Here is a 20,405-nt window from a genome sequence, read left to right as displayed (position 1 = left end):
ATCATGTGATTTTTCTATTAGTAATGTTCTTAATTTTACTGATTGGTTTCAGAATGTTAGCCCAGTCTTTAATTTCTACAATAAACATGTCTTGGTTGTGATCTATTATCTTTTCTATACATTGTTGGATTTTGTTTGGTAATATTTTTTTGTTTTGGATTTCTAAATTATGTACATGATCAATGAGATTGGTAATTTTCCTTTTTCCTTTCTCAAAATACTATTATGGGAACTGAGGACATGATAGAGGAATGCTTAGAATTCACTTGGAAAAATAAGGTGTTAGTAAATAAATGACATTAGGAAAATGGATCTTTTCTATAGGAAAAAATTAAATTTAATATGAATTCATTTATCAGTTTTCATTTATATTTAGTATTATTTTATAATTAGCTTCTGAAGTATTTTTTTCCACTAAGCATTGTCATTTCTAAAGCAGAAGTTGACTTAACCTCATATCATCCAGTTTTATTTAACCAAAGTGCATTTTATCAGAATTGAGTAAGATCTAAATACTACTGTGGTGACTGTCTGACATAATGAAAGGGAGTACCTGAATTTCTGGCAGAATTAGACTAAACAAGCCATATTCATATTTTCCATATCATTTTATTGTAAGGTTCCAATTTCAGTGTTGACCTTTCTTTTGAGGTTTTATATATTTTCCTCAGGCTATCATATATTTTAATAGTTTAAAACAGAAGGGAAATGTTTTAACACAACATATGGTATTTATTTCAAAAGCCAATTTATAAGCAGATCCATTTCTGGTAAATTAACTATGAGATAGAAAAATGTAAAGAGTAATAAATAGTCTGTGATTCATAACGATTTAAACTTAGACCCATTCATTAGGGCTTTATAAGTAATGATATGATGTTGAAAAATGCTGTTGGTCAAATAACTTTAATATTAGGACTTTAATATGTGAGGCAGTGGTTCTTACACATTAGTGTGTAGAGTAACCACTTGAGAAAGCTGTTAAAAATGAATATCCACATAAACTGCCTGAGAGATCCTAGGCACAGGTTTTTAGACAAGGCTAGAACTCTTCATTGGTAACAAGCACCCATGTGAGAGCCCTTTGACCACATTTTGGGAAAGATGGGGAAGGAGAATCAGGAATCTACTTTCAAGTTCTTCTTTTGACAAGTAGCATTTCCATTTTCCTCCTTTTTTGCTCTAAAAATTCAAAGAGGGAGGTAGTTGACATGGACATTGGCCAGGGTGGATAGAACGAGAAATACCAACTCCCTATATACTCTTTATCCTAAGGTTTTTAAAGGTATATTTGTTTATTTGAAGGTCTCTGTTATTTTATGCAGTGACTTGATCCAAAAACCTGGGTGTTTGGTCCAACTTTTCAAACATTATCTCTGAATCTTGAATACCAAAACTGTAAGTTGGTCTAATTCACAGTGGTGCAGTAATGCTGAAATGAAATCACATAGGTAAAATAAATGTGATGCATTTAGAAAATCATACCTTCATTATTAGATTTCATTTATTAAATATAATTAAAATATTCTAAAGATAAATGTCTATATTTTTGAATATAGGTAATTTTAAAAATTATTGAAAAAGGAGTCATATTACTATAAACTCTAAATAATATTTTGAATTCACATCCTCTTTCTGACCAGTGTATTCACAAACCTTTGATTGCTTGATGAACTAGGTGTAACCAGAAAGACTCACTTCACCAGCCAGAACAACAGAGATGATGATATCTTTTCTATTTATTTAATCACTTGATCCCTCCTCTATATCCATTAACCATATAAGGCAGCAGCCCAGAATCTTCCTTTCAGGATATCTTTTGGTCAGTTGTCCCATATTTCTATTTCTGGATATTACTCAGGTCCAAAGTTGTGGAGCTGCTTCCAAACATGAGGTGGCGAGCAGTGGAACATTCTCATCAGATGATTGTTGGTTGCTGATTCAGGGTTGCCATTGCCTCGGTTTCCAGAGGTTGATTTCTTGTTTTCCAAAAATTTGGTAATTTTCAAATTATCTTTTAAAAATACTGTCATTTGGCTTAGTTACATTGTAGTCACAGAATATGTCTCTGTGATTTCAATTCTTTGAATTTGTTGAGACTTGCTTTTCAGCACATGCTCAATTTTTTTAAAATTCATTTTCATGTTAGTTAATATACAGCGTAGTCTTGGTTTCAGGAGTAGAACCCAGTGTTTCATCTCTTATATATGACACCCAGTGCCCATCCTGAAAAGTGCCCTCCTTAATACCCATCACCCATTTAGCCCCCTCACCCCTACACCAACCCTCAGTTTGTTCTCTGTATTTAAGAGTCTCTTATGGTTTGCCTCCCTCTCTGTTTTTATCTTATTTTTCCTTCCCTTCCGCTGTGTTCATCTGACAAAGCAGGCAAGAGTATCCAATGGAAAAAAAAGTCTCTTTAGCAAATGGTGCTGGAGGAACTGGACAGCAACATGCAGCAGAATGAACCTGGACCACTTTCTTACACCATTCACAAAAATAAATTCAAAATGGATGAAAGACCTAAATGTAAGACAGGAAACCATCAAAATCCTAGAGAAGAAAATAGGTAGCGACTCTTTGACCTCAGCCACAGCAACTTTTTACTTGACATGTCTCCGGAGGCAAGGAAAATAAAAGCAAAAATGAACACTTGAGACCTCATCCAGATAAAAAGCTTCTACACAGCAAAGATAACAATCAACAAAACTAAAATGAAACCAACGGAATGGGGGAAGATATTTGCAAATGACATATTGGATGAAGGGTTATTATCTAAAATCTATAAATAACTTACCAAACTCAACACCCAGAAAACAAATAATCCAGTAAAGAAAGGGGCAGAAGACATGAATAGACACCTTTACAAAGAAGACATCCAGTCACATGAAGGCAAACAGACACATGAAAAGATGCTCAACATCACTCATCATCAGAGAAATATAAATCAAAACCATAATGAGATACCACCTCATACCTGTCAGAATGCCTAAAATAAACAACTCCAGAAACATCAGATGTTGGTGAGGTTGTGGAGAAAGGGGAACCCTATTGCACTGTTGGTGGAAATGCAAACTGGTCCAGCCACTCTGGAAAACAGTGTAGATGTTCCTCAAAAAATTAAAAATAGAACTACCTACAACCCAACAATTGCACTAATAGGAATTTATCCAAAATTTATACAAAAATGCTGATTCGAAGGAGCACATGCACCCCAATGTTTATAGCAGTGCTGTCAACAATAGCCAAATTATGGAAAGAACCCAAATGTCTATCAATTGATAAATGGATTAAGAAGATGTGATGTGTATGTATACACACACACACACACACACACACACACACACACACACACACACAATGGAATACTACTTGGCAATGAAAAAGAATGAGATCTTTCCATTTGCAACAACAAGAATGGAACTGGAGGGTTTTATGCTAAGCAAAATAAGTCAGAGAAAGATGGATGTATGATTTCACTAATTGTGGAATTTGAGAAACTTAACACATGCTTAATTTTTTTAAATGTTCTGTATGCATTTGAAAATTCATTTGAGCTGTTGTGAGGATAATCTGATAATATCAATCAGCTCAAGTGTCTTTTTGATTAAATTGTATATATATATATATATATATATATATATAGTCTATATATTCTATCAATTTCTATTCATGATTGTCAATTTCTATTCATGATTTTACCTCTAGTTCTAAATTTTTGCTTTATATATTTGAGGTCAGATTATTAGGTGCACACAAATTTAGAATTATTGCATCTTTCATATGAATCAAGCTTTTTATTCTTATGAATTATCCCTCTCTATTTCTAATATTGCTTTTTTGCCTTAAATAATTTTTTGCCTGGTATTACTCCAAAGACACTAGCTTCTTCTTTGCAAGTGTTTGTATGGTATATGTTTTTCTTCCATGTACTTTTAATACTTTTGTATTCTTTTTAATACATGTATATTTTGAATAGCACAGAGTTAGGCTTTGTTTTTTGATCCGGTCTGACAATATTTTTGCTAGAACATTTAGCCACTTATATTTATTTCTCAAAATTATGGGTATCTCTGCTCTGCTGAGGTGACCTAGAGTTAGGCTTTTATTAAACTAAAGCTTATGGAATGATCTGAGATATTTACAGAAGGCTTAAGTTTTCCAGTTGTGTTGTAGCTATCTTGAGAAAATTTCCTTATTTTTTAAAAATATTCTGAAAAAGGAAGGAGTTTCAAGCTGAGATTTAAAGAATAATTAGATTCCATAAAAGAGATTACTGTTAGAAGCACTGGCTAAGAAAGTAACCGTATGAACTCTACAAATATAGCCAGGGGCACTTGGGTGACTCAGTCAGTTAAGCGTCTGACTTTGGCTAAGGTCGTGATCTTTCAGTCCGTGAGTTTGAGCCCCTTGTCAGGCTCTGTGCTGACGGCTCTGAGTCTAGAGTCTGCTTTGGATTATGTGTCTCCCTCTCTCTGCCCCTCCCCTGCTAATGGGCTCTCTCTCTCTCTCTCTCTCTCTCTCTCAAAAATAAACATTAAAAAATAAATACAGCCAAACTCAATCTTCAGTTTGGCATTGCCACAGAAAAGAAAATACTAGGCCTACTGAGTTATGAATACAGCTGTATGAATCACATACTGCTATATATATATATATATATATATATATGTATATATATAGACAGACATACACATAACAAATGTGGTTTTATCTGTAATATAAAAAGGGTCTTTTTAATGGGGCTTTACTGTAATTTTAATAGACTGGAGAAAGTAATGAGAGCCATAATTTATGTGTATTGGGGTGAAAAAGCAGGAAGGATATCTGAAGTAATCATTGAAGTGTTAAAAATATATCAAGGCTGGGATGAGGATTGGGGAGGTGTGCCTGAAGTTAATGACTTATGTATAAGGCCCTTGTAAGTAAGGTACAAGTTCAGAATAGAAGTTGTAAAAAGCAAAAGAAATAGTATTGCTAAATCGAAATGTTGAATACTGTTTTGTAGTGAATCAGAAATAAATATTTTAAAGGACTGGAATAACTAAAAAAATTGGATATTAGATGTTATTAAGGAATCATTGTTAATTTTGTATATGTGACCATATTGTGGTGATAGAAAAATTGTCTTTACTTTTCACTCACACACATAGAAGTATTTAGGATTGAAATGACATAGACACAATGTCAGGAATTTACTTTAGAATTTTGTGGTAACTGAAAGAAAAAAAGGAAATAAAGCACCATGTATCAAATCTTAAAAACTATTGAATTTAAAAAAATTTTTTTAACGTTTATTTATTTTTGAGACAGAGAGAGACAGAGCATGAACGGGAGGGGCAGAGAGAGGGGGAGACACAGAATCTGAAACAGGCTCCGGGCTTTGAGCTGTCAGCACAGAGCCCAACACGGGGCTCGAACTCACGGACCGTGAGATCATAACCTGAGCCGAAGTCGGACGCTCAACCGACTGAGCCACTCAGGCTCCCCAAAAACTATTGAATTTGATCAATAGGTTATATGAGAGTGTATTATGCTACTTTCTCTATTTTGGTGTATGTTTGAAAGTTGTAACAAAACTTTAAAGAAAAAATACATTCCTGGAAAGGTACTGTATCACCTTAATATTAAAAAAGTGTATATGTTTTCATGATGGATAAAATTTTTATGAGATTTTTTAAGTCAGTGGAGGCTAGAAAATGAGTCAGAGAATGCTAAGGATGATGCCTGCTGGAATTTGTTGCAGTGGAGTGAACACTGGTTTGGTTATAAGCTTTAGACTATTACTAATGAATGAGCTCCACCTCGTTTGGCAAGACATTTACCATTCTGGCCTCAGGAGTTTTTGTTAAGATGGGACATTGGCCTAAATGAGCTTAAAGTTCTTTGTAGGTCCTGTTATCTATGGTTCTGATGAACTGCATGTATAGTGGGCTTGTTGGAATTTTTTGTTTACTTGAATTGGTAATGTGTATAAGATATAAGGTGTCCCAACTGAGGCCCTCAGAATTCTGGTGGTTTTAAGGAACTCCTTCAAGTTGAAGGAAGAATGCTGAGTGATCCAAGCACCAAGTCAGTAGAACAGTTCATCTCTATTTTTTAAAATTCCTGTTTTTTGTTTTTGTTTGTTTGGTTTTAGAGTTTTTTTGCCAACTTACTTTTTTTAAGTCCTGGGAAGAGTTGGTCTTTCTGTGCCCACTGTGTATGTACAGTTCTTTTTATAGCTCTTACTCTCTTATACTGCATGTGCTTTCCCACAAGACAGTGAGATCCTTTAGGTAGGGATTTTATTTTTCATTTTTGTATCTTGAGTACCTAGCACACATCTAGCATGCAAAAGGGCATAATATATATTTGTTGATTGAACAAATGCATGCATGTATGAATGAAAAAAAAATTTTTTAATTTTTTTTTAATGTTTTGATTTATTTTTGAAGGAGAGGGAGAAAGACAGAGCATGAGCGGGGGGAGGAGCAGAGAGAGAGGGAGACACAGAATCAGAAGCAGGCTCCAGGCTCTAAGCTGTCAGCACTGAGCCCGATGAGGGGCTCGAACCCACAAACTGTGAGATCATGACCTGAGCCGAAGCCGGATACTCAAGCGACTGAGCCACCCAGGCACCCTTGAGTGAAACAAAGTAAAGGAATCTTGTGGCATTTAATTTAATGTCATGGTACATAATGAAAACAACATGAATATGTCTTCACTATTAAGTTTAGCAAATTTGGTCTTTTTAGTGGAGTTCATTTATCTTGGCCTGCTCACTCTCCCTATTGCTTGCCTATTCCATCCTTACCAGTAATCCTCAGCAGTACATTGTCTCCTGAAGGAGTAATTTGATCAGAAAGCATTAAGTTGTATACTCCCCTCATCACCTGAGTTCCTTTAGCTATAGTTCCAAAACTAGGACTGATGGAAAGGGGGTTTGGAAAGCCATTGGTGAATTGTGGTATATCTTCCTAGAGGGTAGATTTTGCACAAATATTTAGGAAAGTGAAATGTAAATGGGAGATAGTTCAGAACACTGTTTTATATTAAAACAAACACAAATGTATTATCAAATAGAACATTCAGGTAACACAAATTCTAAGATACATCTTTTTTTTTTAATGTTTATTTTTAAGAGATAGAGAGCACACGTGCATAGAAGTGGGAGAGGGACAGAGAGAGAGAGGAACAGACGATCTGAAGTGGGCTCTGTGCTAACAGCAGAGAGCCCGGTGTGGGGCTTCAAGTTACAAACTGCGAGATCATGACCTGGACCGAAGCTGGATGCTCAACTGACAGATCCACCCAGGCGCCCCACTAAGATGTATCTTAGGATTGTTTGGGAGCCTTTGGGGCAATGACTGTCCATCCTACCCCAACTCCTGGGTCAGTGATTTATTCTTTGCTACGGTATTTTGGTAGAAGATGCTTGATTTGGACCAACCTAAGACATATATAAAAACTCTAGAGTAATAATAGAAAAAAGTTTATTTTATTTTTAAACTGTCACATTTTCTTTAGGAGTAACCTGATAGTTTTATCCCTGTGGATGAACACATGTACTCTGCTGTTTTGTATATGTGCTGTTGAAGCAAGCCCTCTACTCTGCTATTTTGAACTATGAAATATAAGTTATAAAAAGTGTAAGAAAACACATTTAGTAAAATCCTAGTCAGCATATATAATTTTTTTATAATTTGAAATACTTGTAAATTCTCCAGATAATTAGATGCCCCATTGTTATTTGATAAAATGATTAGATAATTCAAATTCTTCATTCAGATCCTTTTTTTTTTCCTTGTTTACTTAGGCTTCAAATGAGTGGGCATTTAATTCAGTCAGTATAGTCAGTATTCAATGTTCAGATCTTACTGAACTGTGATTTGATCTTTATTCTTTATATTCCAGTTTGTTGGTATATATGTGGATATATTCTACTCTATTTCTCATCGTTACTAAGACTGTTGAACTAAGAAAGTGGCTGGTAGTCCATAGGTCTATATTGATTATAGTGACATTAAATCCAAATATTCCTAGTTCAACTCAGTTAAAAAGTTACTAAGCACTGAATAATGCCAGGCACTATAATAAGCATGGCACTAGTATGGCTTTCTGTAGATAGTATATAATCAATAAAGGCTTACGAACTAGAAATAGTAGTAGTAATGAGCAAAGTAGTTAAACTCTGTGCGTTCGCTCTACCATCTGCAAATTATAGTTATTTCTCCTTATCAAAGTTTAAGCAGAATAATAAATCAGATGCTTTCTAAGCCCCAGACAAATATAAAATTGATGCTAGTAAGGGGAAAAATGTTTAGATTATTCTAAAAAGTAGAAACTGTTACTCCCTTTTATTTTTCAAATGCTTGAATTATATACCATTACTTTTATAGTTTTCCTTTTCATGTCCCTACTACAGTTATTTGTACTTTCTCTCAAATGAGTGCTCTGCATCAGTCACCCCATTTCTTCACCAAATATCACACATTCCCTTGTAGTCTTTACTGTAACTACACTTTCAAAATCTGCAGTGACTTCCTTCCAAAATATTTCCCCATTTGCTTACACACCTCAAAATCCCTCATCTTTTTCCAGCATTTAATTCTTCTGGTCACTCCCTTTAGAAAGTTGCGTTCTATCTTGGCTTTGATGGTGCTGTAGTTTTTGGCCTTCTCTCTTGGATGGTTCTTTCTGTTTCTTTTAAAGATTCCTTTATCTCTGGCATTCTCTGTGACTGTCTTTCTTGGAATTTTTCTCTGGAATTACCTGCCATCTCAAAGGTCCAGTTTTTAGTTCTGTTTCCTTCTGGTGGATGTAGGAGAAAGAGCCACAGGAAACTAAAAATTGGAACTTTGAGATGGCAGGTAATTCCAGAGAAAAAACTCCAAGCAATCTATCTGTACATCTGCCAGGACGCCATCTTTACACATTGTCTCAAATGCCAACAGGTAAGAAATTTAGCGCATCTCAGGCATTCTGCACTTCCTAATTTCACCTCTGATGCTTTAGTTACCAATAGGTCATGAAGTTCTATTGATTCTTCTGGAAAAATAACTCTTGTAATTATCTCAAACTTATTAGGAACCAAGGACTTATTCAAAGTCACTGAGCTAGTAGGTGGTCCGAGAAATAAAGCTGAAATCCTAAAACCTAAAGACCAAAGGCTTATTGCTTATAAGGCTCGTAATGCCTTATCTGAAATCCTTAGTGCTAGATATATTTCAGAAAATATCCTTTTGGACAGCACAGCATACATAATCGACATACTTTTATTTCTGCAGTAAAATACATGAATATTCACATGTGATAGATAAGTCAAGACGATAAAAAGCCTCAGGTTAATTTAGGTAAGTTTGTTGTTGTTGTTTTCCCCCCCACAGAGTGTGGTCGGGTCAGGTGAAGTTTTGCCACCAAATGAGCTAAGAAAATTTTCAGTTTGGGGAGCTTTTTGGATTTTGGAATTAAAGATAAAGGACTGTGGACTTGGAAAATTACTCACTTGGAATTAATGTTTGTAGTTTTGATACAACATTTTTATTGGGCTGATGGGTGGTTTCTCCCCATTATTATCTAGGGAACCAAGTATTTTGTATCCTAAAGAGAATTTGGGGGGATAATAGGGAGCCTAGGGGCAATACCAATTTGTTTGGTCTAGACTCATAGGGTAGCCAGAGTCTTCTGGCATAGAAAACCTCCACAGGTTAGGGATTGAGGACTAGAAACTCAGGTGGTATTAAGGAGTTGCAGCCAGTGAGGTGTTGTGGAGGCATAGGGGATTTACAAGGATGAAGAATGTATGTTTTCAGGTAGTTATGAGTATTTTTTTAAATGGAGAGTTGCCCAGGCAACATACTTCTTTCTAATCTATTTTCTCCCCTCCTCACCTTTCTCCATTTCACTTCACTTCACCTTAGCATGCTTGTGGATTAGAAGTCTTTTATGAGTCTTTGTAGTGAGTAAGTAAGAAAAGACATCAAGTGATAAAATTGAATGAGTAATGGATTACAACTTCAATTCTAGGTACTGGGTTTGGTCATAATTTAGTTTCCTCATCTGTGGAAAAGGAGATTTGGTGAATTATTACAAAGGCCCTTTTCAGTTCTCAAATGCTATGATTGTATCTTGTCATTTTATCCATAATTTTTTTTAATGTTTATTAGTGAGAGAGAAAGAGACAGAGCATGAATGGGGGAGGGACAGAGAGAGACACACACAGAATCCAAAGCAGGCTCCAGGCTCTGAGCTGTCAGCACAGAGCCAAAGGTGGGGCTTGACCTCACAAACCATGAGGTCATGAGCTGAAGGCAGATGCTTAACCAACTGAGCCACTCAGGGGCCCCTGTCCATAATTTTTTCTTTATACTCAGCCCATCTGCCTTATCAGAATCCCTACCTCAAAGTCCTGAATTTTGGTAGTCCATGGTTGCACCCAGGCTGATAATTAAGGTAGGTGGGAGCAATTAAACAAGGGCATGTAGAAACCGGGAGAATTTGAGTTGTCTAGAAGAGTACAGTTTGATGATATTTTTTCCTCATTGGAGAATGGTTATAACAACTAATCATTTTCCTGCTATATAGATGGATGGACAGAAATAAGTTTATAACAGTTATAGGCATACATTATATAGTAAGGTGTATATTAAGAACATAAAATGGAAAACGAAGTAATTATCTAATTATTGGGACAGTATAAGATAGTCAGATATCATGACTCCAAAGATCGTAGTCCAAATAATTCCATTTGTTCAATTCTCCTGAAAACTGCTGGCTTTTTTAAAAATTAAATTCCAGTAACATCTTAGGTATTTTATATAATGCTCATGGTTTATATAATCTTAGCAATTATATTAACAAACCTACAAAGAAATAGATTTCCATGTTACAGGTGAGGAAGCTGAGATTCAAAAAGGTTAGGTAAATTGTTTAAATTCAGGGTAAGTGGCAGAAGTGGATTAATATCCAAGTTTGTCAGACTCTAAACTCCATTATCAAACCAAATTCTCTGCTGTTTTTTTTTTTTTTTAATAAAGACTATCGTTAGGTCTTGCTATGTTAAATACTACTACATATAATCCCCTCAAATATTATCTGAACCCACTTACCTTCAAGTGGCTCTTTTTAATACCTATGGCATACTCCATAATGATGGGGCATAGGGAGCAAAGTGACCTGCAGTTTTATGGGGTTCAGATGTGAAAGAAAGTTTCTTTCCAGGATGGATCAGCAGCAGAGGAAGAGCGGGATGGGAGAAAGTGAGGAAAGATTTGATTACAAGGGAATAAGGCTAGTAAATTTGGTGATGGAGATGGTCATTCTGTGTATACCAGTGTTTAAAGCACTTCTTACTTACTCAGTTGAGTTTCCAGTCTTTGAGCTCTGTTTCACTGCATGTGTGACTTTTAGGAAATTCATTTGTGGTTGATTTGGTTTTTTCATGTGGAAAATTAAGCTAACCATACTTAGATCTTACTGCCTCACAGAGAAAGTGTGAAAATTAATGGGTTAATGGTGGAAAAGAGTTTAAAGATCTTTAGACAAAAATACTGTTATCAGTCCTAGCATAGAAGCATTTGGACTCTAGAATAATGAATGCCAAAGCAATTACTAAGATATTGTCAATGCACACTTATTTATTAGAGTAGATATTTTTCACATTATATCTGTGGTTTCTAAATTAACAAATCTGATTTTATTTAATCAAAGCATTCTAAATGGGCCTGGAACCCAGTCAGAGAATGATCTCACACCCAAAGTCCAAGATAGATAATTATCCTGGTTTTCTCTTATGATTGTTAGTTCTTCAATTAGGCATTTTTTCCCAGTGAGGCTATGCATGGATACTCTGAAAATAACACTCTAAGAGACTTCAAGGAAAGTAATTTAGGGATCTAAATTTTTAAAGTTGTTTTTCTTTAATTTACTAAAAAATAAAAAAAAGTAATGTACTAGAAAAACATATTGAAATATATTGAAAAAGTAAAGTGCTTTAATATTTTCAGTGAGTAATCCAGGGTCTTAGATTAACTAATCTTCTAGAATTTCGAATGTGATACCTTTTTTGTATGTGTCTGTATATGATAGATACCAGAAAAGATTTCATATTTTTTGTTACCATGAAAGTTATAACTAAAAACTCATGAAAAAGTTAAAGTACATGCCCAGAATTGGAACATTTTTGGCATGGGCTGCATATTTAACATAAAAATACAAACTTATTTAATAAAGATGAAAAAGAAAAGATTTTTAAAAACTTGGAAATTACTTAATCTAGATGCAAACCAGGCTATTTATCAGTATTGTTTTAGGCAGAAATTTTAAATCTGCTCTAAGCTTTCACAAGAAGCTATTTTCAAGTTGAAACTTAAATAATTATGTCTCAATAAATATTTTGTTTGAATTTCTTAGTACATTAAGTTAGAGATAATTTGATACAGCAGTGGGTAGGTTAAATTTGGAAAGAACAAAGACTAAGTACTTAGAGTTAAATAGCAACCTGTACCTTCAATTTAATATAATGTTAATTACTTAGTAAAGTGAATACAAAAATTAATGTCCTATGGATTAAAAAAAAAGAGACCTATCTATAAGCTGCCTAAAGGAGAATCACATTAGACCTAAAGTCACCTACAGATTCAAAGTAAGGGGATGGAGAAACATCTATCATGGAAATGGATGTCAAAAGAAAGCCAGAGTAGCAATACCTGTATCAGACAAAATAGACTTTAAAACAATGTAACAAGAGACAAAGAAGGACACTGTGTAACAATAAAGAGGACAGCCCTACAAGAAGATATAATAGCTGTAAATATGTATGCACCCAACATGGAAGCACCCAAATACATAAAACAGTAACAAACATGAAGGAACTAATAGATAATAATACAATACTAGTAGGGGACTATACACCCCACTTACATCATTGGACAGATCATCTAAGCATAAAACCAACAAGGAAACACTGGCTTTGAATGACACACTGGACCAGATGCACTTAAGATATATTTGGAATATTTCATCCTAAAAGAACAAAATACACATTTTTTTCAAGTGCACACAAAACATTCTCCAGACTAGATCACATATTAGCCCACAAAACCACCCTCAATAAATTTAAGAAGATTGGAGTCATAGCATGCATCTTTTCTGACCACAATGCTATGAAATTAGAAGTCAACCACAAGAGGAGTGCCTGGGTGGCTCAATCAATTAAGCATCTGATTTTGGCTCAGGTCATGATCTCGTCATTCATGAGTTTGAACCGTGTGTCAGGCTGTGTGCCAACAGTTCAGAGCCTGGAGCCTGCTTCGAATTCTGTGTCTCCCTCTCTCTCTGCCCCTCCCTCACTCGTGCTCTGTCTCTCAAAAATGAATAAACATTAAAAAAAATTAAAAAAAGAAAGTCAACCACAAGAAAAAATCTGAAAAGACCAAAAATACATGGAGGTTAAATAACATGCTTCTGAACAATGAATGGGTCAACCAAAAAAACCAAAGAAGAAATCAAAAAGTACATGGAAACATGGGGCACTGCATGGCTCAGTCAGTTGAGCATTCAACACTTAATTTTGGCTCAGGTCATGGTCTCCTGGTTTGTGGGATTGAGCCCTGTGTCAGGCTCCATGCTGATGGCACAGAGTGTTCTTGGGGTTCTCTCTCTCCCTCTCTCTGCCCTTCCCCTGTTGATGCACACATGAGCTCACACTCTCTCAAAATAAATAAATAAACTTTAAAAAAAAGTACATGGAAACAAAAATGAAAACACAACTTTCCAAAACCGTTAGAATGTACCAAAGTGGTTCTAAGAGGGAAATTTATAGCAATACAGGCTGACCTCAAGAAGCAAGAAAAATATCAAATAACCTAACCTTACGCCTGAAGGAGCTAGGAAAAGAACAATAAACAAAAACTTAAGCCAGCAGAAGGAAGGAAATACTAAAGATTAGAGCAGAAATAAATGACATAGAAACTAAAAAACAATAGAACAGATCAATGAAAGCAGGAGCTGGTTCTTTGAAAAAATCAATAATATTGATAATTCTCTAGCCAGACTTATCAAGAAAAAAAGAAAAAGGACTCAAATATCAAATAAGAGAGGAGAAATAACAACCAACACCACAGAAATACAATAAGAGAATATTATGAAAAACTATATGCCAACAAGTTGAACAACCTTGAAGAAATTGTTAAGTTCCTAGAAACATAAACTATGAAAACCAAAACAGGAAGAAATATAAAATTTGAACAGACCATAACCATCAAGGAAATTAAACAGTAATCAAAAAACTCCCAACAAACAAAAGAGCAGGACCAGAAAACTTCACAGATGAATTCTACCAAACATTTAGAGAAGAGTTAATACCCATTCTTTTCAAACTATTCCAAAAAAGTAGAAAAGGAAGGAAAACTTCCAAATTCATTCAATGAGGCCAGCATTACCCTGATACCAAAACCAGATAAAGACTCCACAGAGAGAGAGAGAGAGAGAGAGAGAGAGAGAGAGAGAGAGAGAATATTACAGGCCAATATACATGATGAACATGGATGAAAAAATCCTCAATAAAATAGTTGCAAACAGAATTAAACAATACATTAAAAAAATCATTCACCACAATCAAGTGGGATTTATTCTTGGATTGCAAGGGTGGTTCAGTGTTCACAAATCAATCAACATGATATACTACATCAGTGGGAGAAAACATAAGAATCATGCGATCCTTTCAGTAGACATAGAAAAAGCATTTTATGGGGTGCCTGGATGGCTCAGTCAGTTAAGTGTCTGACTCTTGGTTTTGGCTCAGGTCATGATCTCACGATTTCATGGGCTTGAGCCCGGAGCCTGCTTGGGATTCTCTCTTTTTCCCTCTCTCTCTTCCCCTCCCCTGCTCACATGCTATCTCTGTCTCTCTCAAAAATAAATAAATAAACTTAAAAAAAAAAATAAAAAGCATTTGAAAACATACAACATCCATTCATTATTTTAAAAAATCCTCAACAAAGTAGGTTTTGAGGGACATACCTCAATATAATAAAGGCCATATATGAAAAACCCAGAGCTAACATTGTCCTCAGTGGGGAGAAACTGAGAGCTTTTCCCCTAAGTTCAGCAATAGGGCAGGAATGTTCACTTTCACTAGTTATATTCAACATAGTTTTGGCAGGCCTAGCCATAGCAATCAAACAACACAAAGAAGTAAAAGGCATCCATATTGGTAAAGAAAGAGTAAAACTTTGACTATTTGCAAATGACATGATACTTTATGTACAAATCCTGAAAGACTCTACCAAAAACCTGCTAGAACTGATACATGAATTCAGTAAAGTTGCAGGATACAAGATTAGTGTGCAGAAATCTATTGCATTTTATATACCAGTTATGAAGAAGCAAGAAAATAAATTAAGGAAATAATTCCATTTACAATTGCACCAAAAAAATAAGATACCTAGGAATAAACCTAACTAAAAAGATCTATATTCTAAAAACTATAAAACACTTATGAAAGAAATTGAAGATGACACAAAGAAATGGAAAGACATTCCGTGATCATGAATTGGAAGAACAAATATTGTCCATACTGCCCCAAGCAGTCTACACATTTAATGCAATCCCTGTCAAAATACCAACAGCATTTTTCATAGACCCGGAAGAAACACTTCTCAAATTTTGTAGTTTCTTAAAAGACCCCAAATAGTCAAAACAATCTTGAAAAAGAAAAGCAAAACTGGAGGCATCCCAATTCTGGACTTCAAGTTATATTACAAAGCTGTGGTAATCAAGACAGTATAGTACTGGCACAAAAACAGACACATAGATCAGTGGAACAGAACAGAAAACCCAGAAATGGACCCACAGCTATATGGTCAACTAATCTTTAACAAAGCAGGAAAGAATATCCAATGGAAAAAAGTCTCTTCAACAAATGGTATTGGGAAAACTGGACAACGACATCCAAAACAAAGAAACTGGACCACTTTCTTCCACCATACACAAAAACAAATTCAAAATGGATAAGAGTCCTAATAATGTAAGACAGGAAACCATCAAAATCCTAGAGGAAAACACAGGCAACAACTTCTTTGACCTTGGCTGTTTGCGACTTCTTACTAGATAGGTCTCCTGAAGTAAGGGAAACAAAAGCAAAAATAAGCTATTGGGACTTACTCAAGAATAAAAGCTTCTGTGTAACAAAGGAAACTATCAATAAAATTAAAAAGAGGCCTTTGGCATGGGAGAAGATATTTGCAAATGACATATCTGATAATGGGTTAGTATTGAAAAATATAAAGAACTTCTAAAACTCAATGCCCCAAAAGCAAATAACCTAATTTAAAAATGGGCAGAAGATATGAACAGACATATCTCTAAAGAAGACATTCACATAGCCAACAGACACATGAAAAAATGCTCATCATCACTTAGCATCAGGGAAATCCAAATCAAAACTAGAATGAGATATAACCTCACACTGATCATAATGACTACAGTTAACAACACAGGAAACAACTGGTGTTGAGGGTGTGGAGAAAGGGGAACTCTCTTAAACTGTTGGTGGGAATGCAAACTGGTGTAGCCACTCTAGAAAGAAATGTGGAGGTTCCTTAAAAAATTAGAAATCGAACTACCCTATGGTCCAGCAATTGCACTACTATTTACCCAAAAGATACAAAAATACTGATTCAAAGGGATACATGCACCCTGATGTTTATAACAGCATTGTTAACAATAGCTAATTTATGGAAAGAGACCAAATGTCCATTGACTGATGAATGGATAAAGAAGATGTAATTTTATCCATTCTGCTGCTTAACTTCTTTCCATTCTTCAGACCTCAGTTCAAAGGTCACATCTTTTTTTAAGTTTATTTAATTTTTTTTAGTAATCTCTGCATCCAACTTGGGGCTCAACTTCACAACCCCAAGATCAAGAGTCTCACGCTCTTCCAGTTAACTGAGTCAGCCAGGCACCCCCAAAGGTCACATTTTTAATTAATGATGCTTACCTTAACATATCACTCCATGTCAGTCAGGTTACCTTATTGTTTGCTTTCATAGAACCATGCTCCTTTCTTATATAGCACTAACCATAAATGTAGCTATTTCATCATCTTTTTCACAAGACTATAAAATATAAAAGCTCTGTGAGTACCAATACCATGTCTATCTACTTTTGCTTATCATTATATAATCTTATCATTATATAACCTTCTAACATTATAGACATTAATATTCAACAAATATCTATTGACATGCCACTAAGTGCCAACAAATATAAATTTCTTGAATAAGGGATCCTCATTTTTAAGGGTCATTTGACAATCTTTCTGATATATATTATCATATTTTAACCACTCCCTATTATTGGATATTTAGATTTTTTCCAATTTGTCACTATTATGTAATAACATGAAGACTGTTTAGATTGTAGTAATTGGAAAAGACAGGGTACAAAAGTGAATGTACAGTGTGATTATGTGTAGAAATAAATGTACAGAAAGAAAGGTTGGAAAGGAACCATGAAAATGGTAAGAACCATGTAAATTATGGTAAGATTGTAGGTGCTCTTTCCTTTCATGTTTTCCCAATTTTCTTTAATTGTGCTATAATTTTATGAAAAAAATTTTAAGAAGTGCAATTTTTCCATTATGCTAATATATAAAACTATTAGCATAACTCATGTAGGGAAACTTTAACTCTTACAGTAAAAGAAAGAAAAAAATTAAAGTTTTTGTAAAGCAAGATAAAATAAATTATTAAGCAGTCATTGATTGATAAAAGCCATCTGTGGGCATGTGCAAAGGGTATAAAAATTTGGCTATTCCCAGGGTAGAGGGAGGAAGGTCTTTTTGTAATCAAAGGAGCTAGAAAAATAAATTGGGCTCATGAACATTTAAAAAGCATACTTAAAATCTGGCAACTACTGTGTGGAAATTATTGAATTTTGGGAAATTGTTCTTTTAATGTATGTTTAAATTTTTATAAAGGAAAAAAGGTATAAATAGCCCTTTTAAAGGGCTAGTTTTGAAAAAAACTAAGCAACTTCTTTATGTCATCTTTAATATTGTGTGCAAAATAATTTCTATTCCTTCATTCAGTGTAAGGAGGAAGAAGGCAGGTGGATTAATGAGGAATAGTAATTTAGTTCCCAGGGAAACCCTTTGCTAATTGGAGAAAAAGATCGTTTTAGGATCTGTAGATATGGCGCTGTATCTAGACAACTGTGAATTTTTCTGCTGTTATTTTCTAATCTTGGAAGGAAGAAGTTGCATTACAGATTTTAAGTTTAAGAGCTAATTTAGTTATATGGTAAATGCTGATCACTAGCAACATTAGAAAGGCAATGCCAATGAAGAATTCAGGCTATCACGAGCAGGTGCACAGATCTGTAGATTGCCAAGCAGTAATAAGATATCAGACTCCATGACTTAGGCTCTGGAATCTTTATAAAGTTTCATTAGTTAGGGGTTAACAGAAAAAGCTATGTAAAAAAGTACATATGATATATAGTTGACAGGAAGTTGATCACTGCAAGAATATAGAAGTGGAACAAATTCATATATATTATTATATACCAATCACTTAAATGTGTTTTAGCCAACATCTATGAAATAAAATCATAATTACTTAAAGGAGCCTTTACTTTCTTTTTTTATTAAAAAAAATTTTTTTTTTCAACGTTTGTTTATTTTTGGGACAGAGAGAGACAGAGCATGAACGGGGGAGGGGCAGAGAGAGAGGGAGACAAACAGAATCGGAAACAGGCTCCAGGCTCCGAGCCATTAGCCCAGAGCCTGACACGGGGCTCGAACTCACGGGCCGCGAGATCGTGACCTGGCTGAAGTCGGACGCTTAACCGACTGTGCCACCCAGGCGCCCCAGGAGCCTTTACTTTCAATCAATAAGAAATTTATAAACCTTTTTATTATGCCTTAATCAGAAATTTTCCACTGCTACTTAAGATTCCCTGGGGGTTTGAAACAAGCCTTGGCACACAGCAAGAATATTATATGTGAGTGTTCAATATGATAATGTATTTATATATTAATTACTGACTTCTATTTTCAGAATTTTAATAAGGCTTTTACTCCTAGGAAAGTTGGGGTCACAAGCTCAATTTTATTATTTATTTAGTTTTTTAAATGTTTATTTTCAGAGAGTGAGAGAAAGAGATGGAAGAGCGAGAGAGAGAAAGTGCAAGCAGGGGAGGGGCAGAGAGAGAGGGAGAGAGAATCCCAAGCAGGCTCTGTGCTGCCAGCTCAGAGCCCAACGTGGGGCTCGATTTTATGTCCTAAAAACTTCACATTGTTCTTGGTCTCTTTGTAACTACTCCCAGCATGCATACTCATGTGTGTGTATGAACACACACAATTACAGAGCATGGCTTTTCTGAACTTTTGCGCATCTTAAACTCATCTGGTGAATTTTTAAAAATCTGATGCCCAGGTTGCTCCCTATCCCAGTTACATATATTCTGGGTGGAATCTACTATAATTTTTTGAAGCTCTCCAAGTGATTCTAGTGTGTTACAAAGTTAAGAATTACTATAATTAAAAGGGATTATGAACAATTACTGTTCTAGATGAACAAGTAAACCAGAAAAATTATAAATTCATTTTAGTTTTTCCTCATTTAACCTAGCTAAATATATAATACTCTTGTTCTGTATTGACAGTTACTGGCTAGTATGCTCAATGGAATATTTTATTCATTGATTGATTAACTTTCTGGGGGCGCCTGGGTGGCGCAGTCGGTTAAGCGGCCGACTTCAGCTCAGGTCACGATCTCGCGGTCCGTGAGTTCGAGCCCCGCGTCGGGCTCTGGGCTGACAGCTCAGAGCCTGGAGCCTGCTTCCGATTCTGTGTCTCCCTCTCTCTCTGCCCCTCCCCCGTTCATGCTCTGTCTCTCTCTTTCTCAAAAATAAATAAAACGTTAAAAAAAGATTAACTTTCTGAACCCCTAAGGATGGTAGAAGTGGAATAGGTGGTAATGTAATTATAATACACATTACCTGTTACTGATTTATGAAGTGTCTTAAATGTGCTCATCTATAGTATTAATAATTAGGGTGGCTTGTGGGTAAGAATCCAAACTTAAGTAATTCTTCTTGGTAACCTAAATGGAGATTTAGTATCTGAGAAGTTTTATGTACCAGAATTCTAAACAGGCACAGTGATAGTAACAATAAAGCAATTAAGCTCATCTATTCTTGCAACTTTCTAGCTGCTGACAGTGAACTAACCTAAGCTGACCTTTACTAATAGAACTGCACATGTGATAGAACTGTGGATAGATGTTTGAACAGATTCATATTGCTAAAGATTACTCCACGGGATACACAGAAAATAAAAATTCTTTGCTTGTGTTGTTCAGAGATTTAATGTGATACACTATTGCCTGACTGTGGTTGATTAATAAGTCATTAAA

General features: G+C 35.1%; 1 protein-coding gene across 5 annotated transcripts in view; it reads left to right on the top strand.

Moving 5' to 3' along the window:
• WDR41 (WD repeat domain 41) overlaps positions 1-20,405 on the top strand; it is a 193,263-nt gene that overhangs the window by 107,797 nt on the left and 65,061 nt on the right. The window contains exon 1 of one of the 5 annotated variants that reach the window (XM_019835852.3): positions 10,288-10,434. The exons of the other annotated variants lie outside the window; for them this stretch is intronic. Within the exon in view, the coding sequence (XP_019691411.1) occupies positions 10,408-10,434 (27 nt within the window). The 5' untranslated portion in view covers positions 10,288-10,407. Of the gene's footprint in view, positions 1-10,287; positions 10,435-20,405 lie in introns of those variants that run through there. 5 annotated transcript variants of the gene reach the window in all.

The sequence above is a fragment of the Felis catus genome, chromosome A1 (assembly GCF_018350175.1).
Source record: "Felis catus isolate Fca126 chromosome A1, F.catus_Fca126_mat1.0, whole genome shotgun sequence".
NCBI lineage: Eukaryota > Metazoa > Chordata > Mammalia > Carnivora > Felidae > Felis > Felis catus.
Note: the sequence above shows the minus strand (reverse complement) of the source record. Positions and strands in the feature narration are given on the sequence as shown.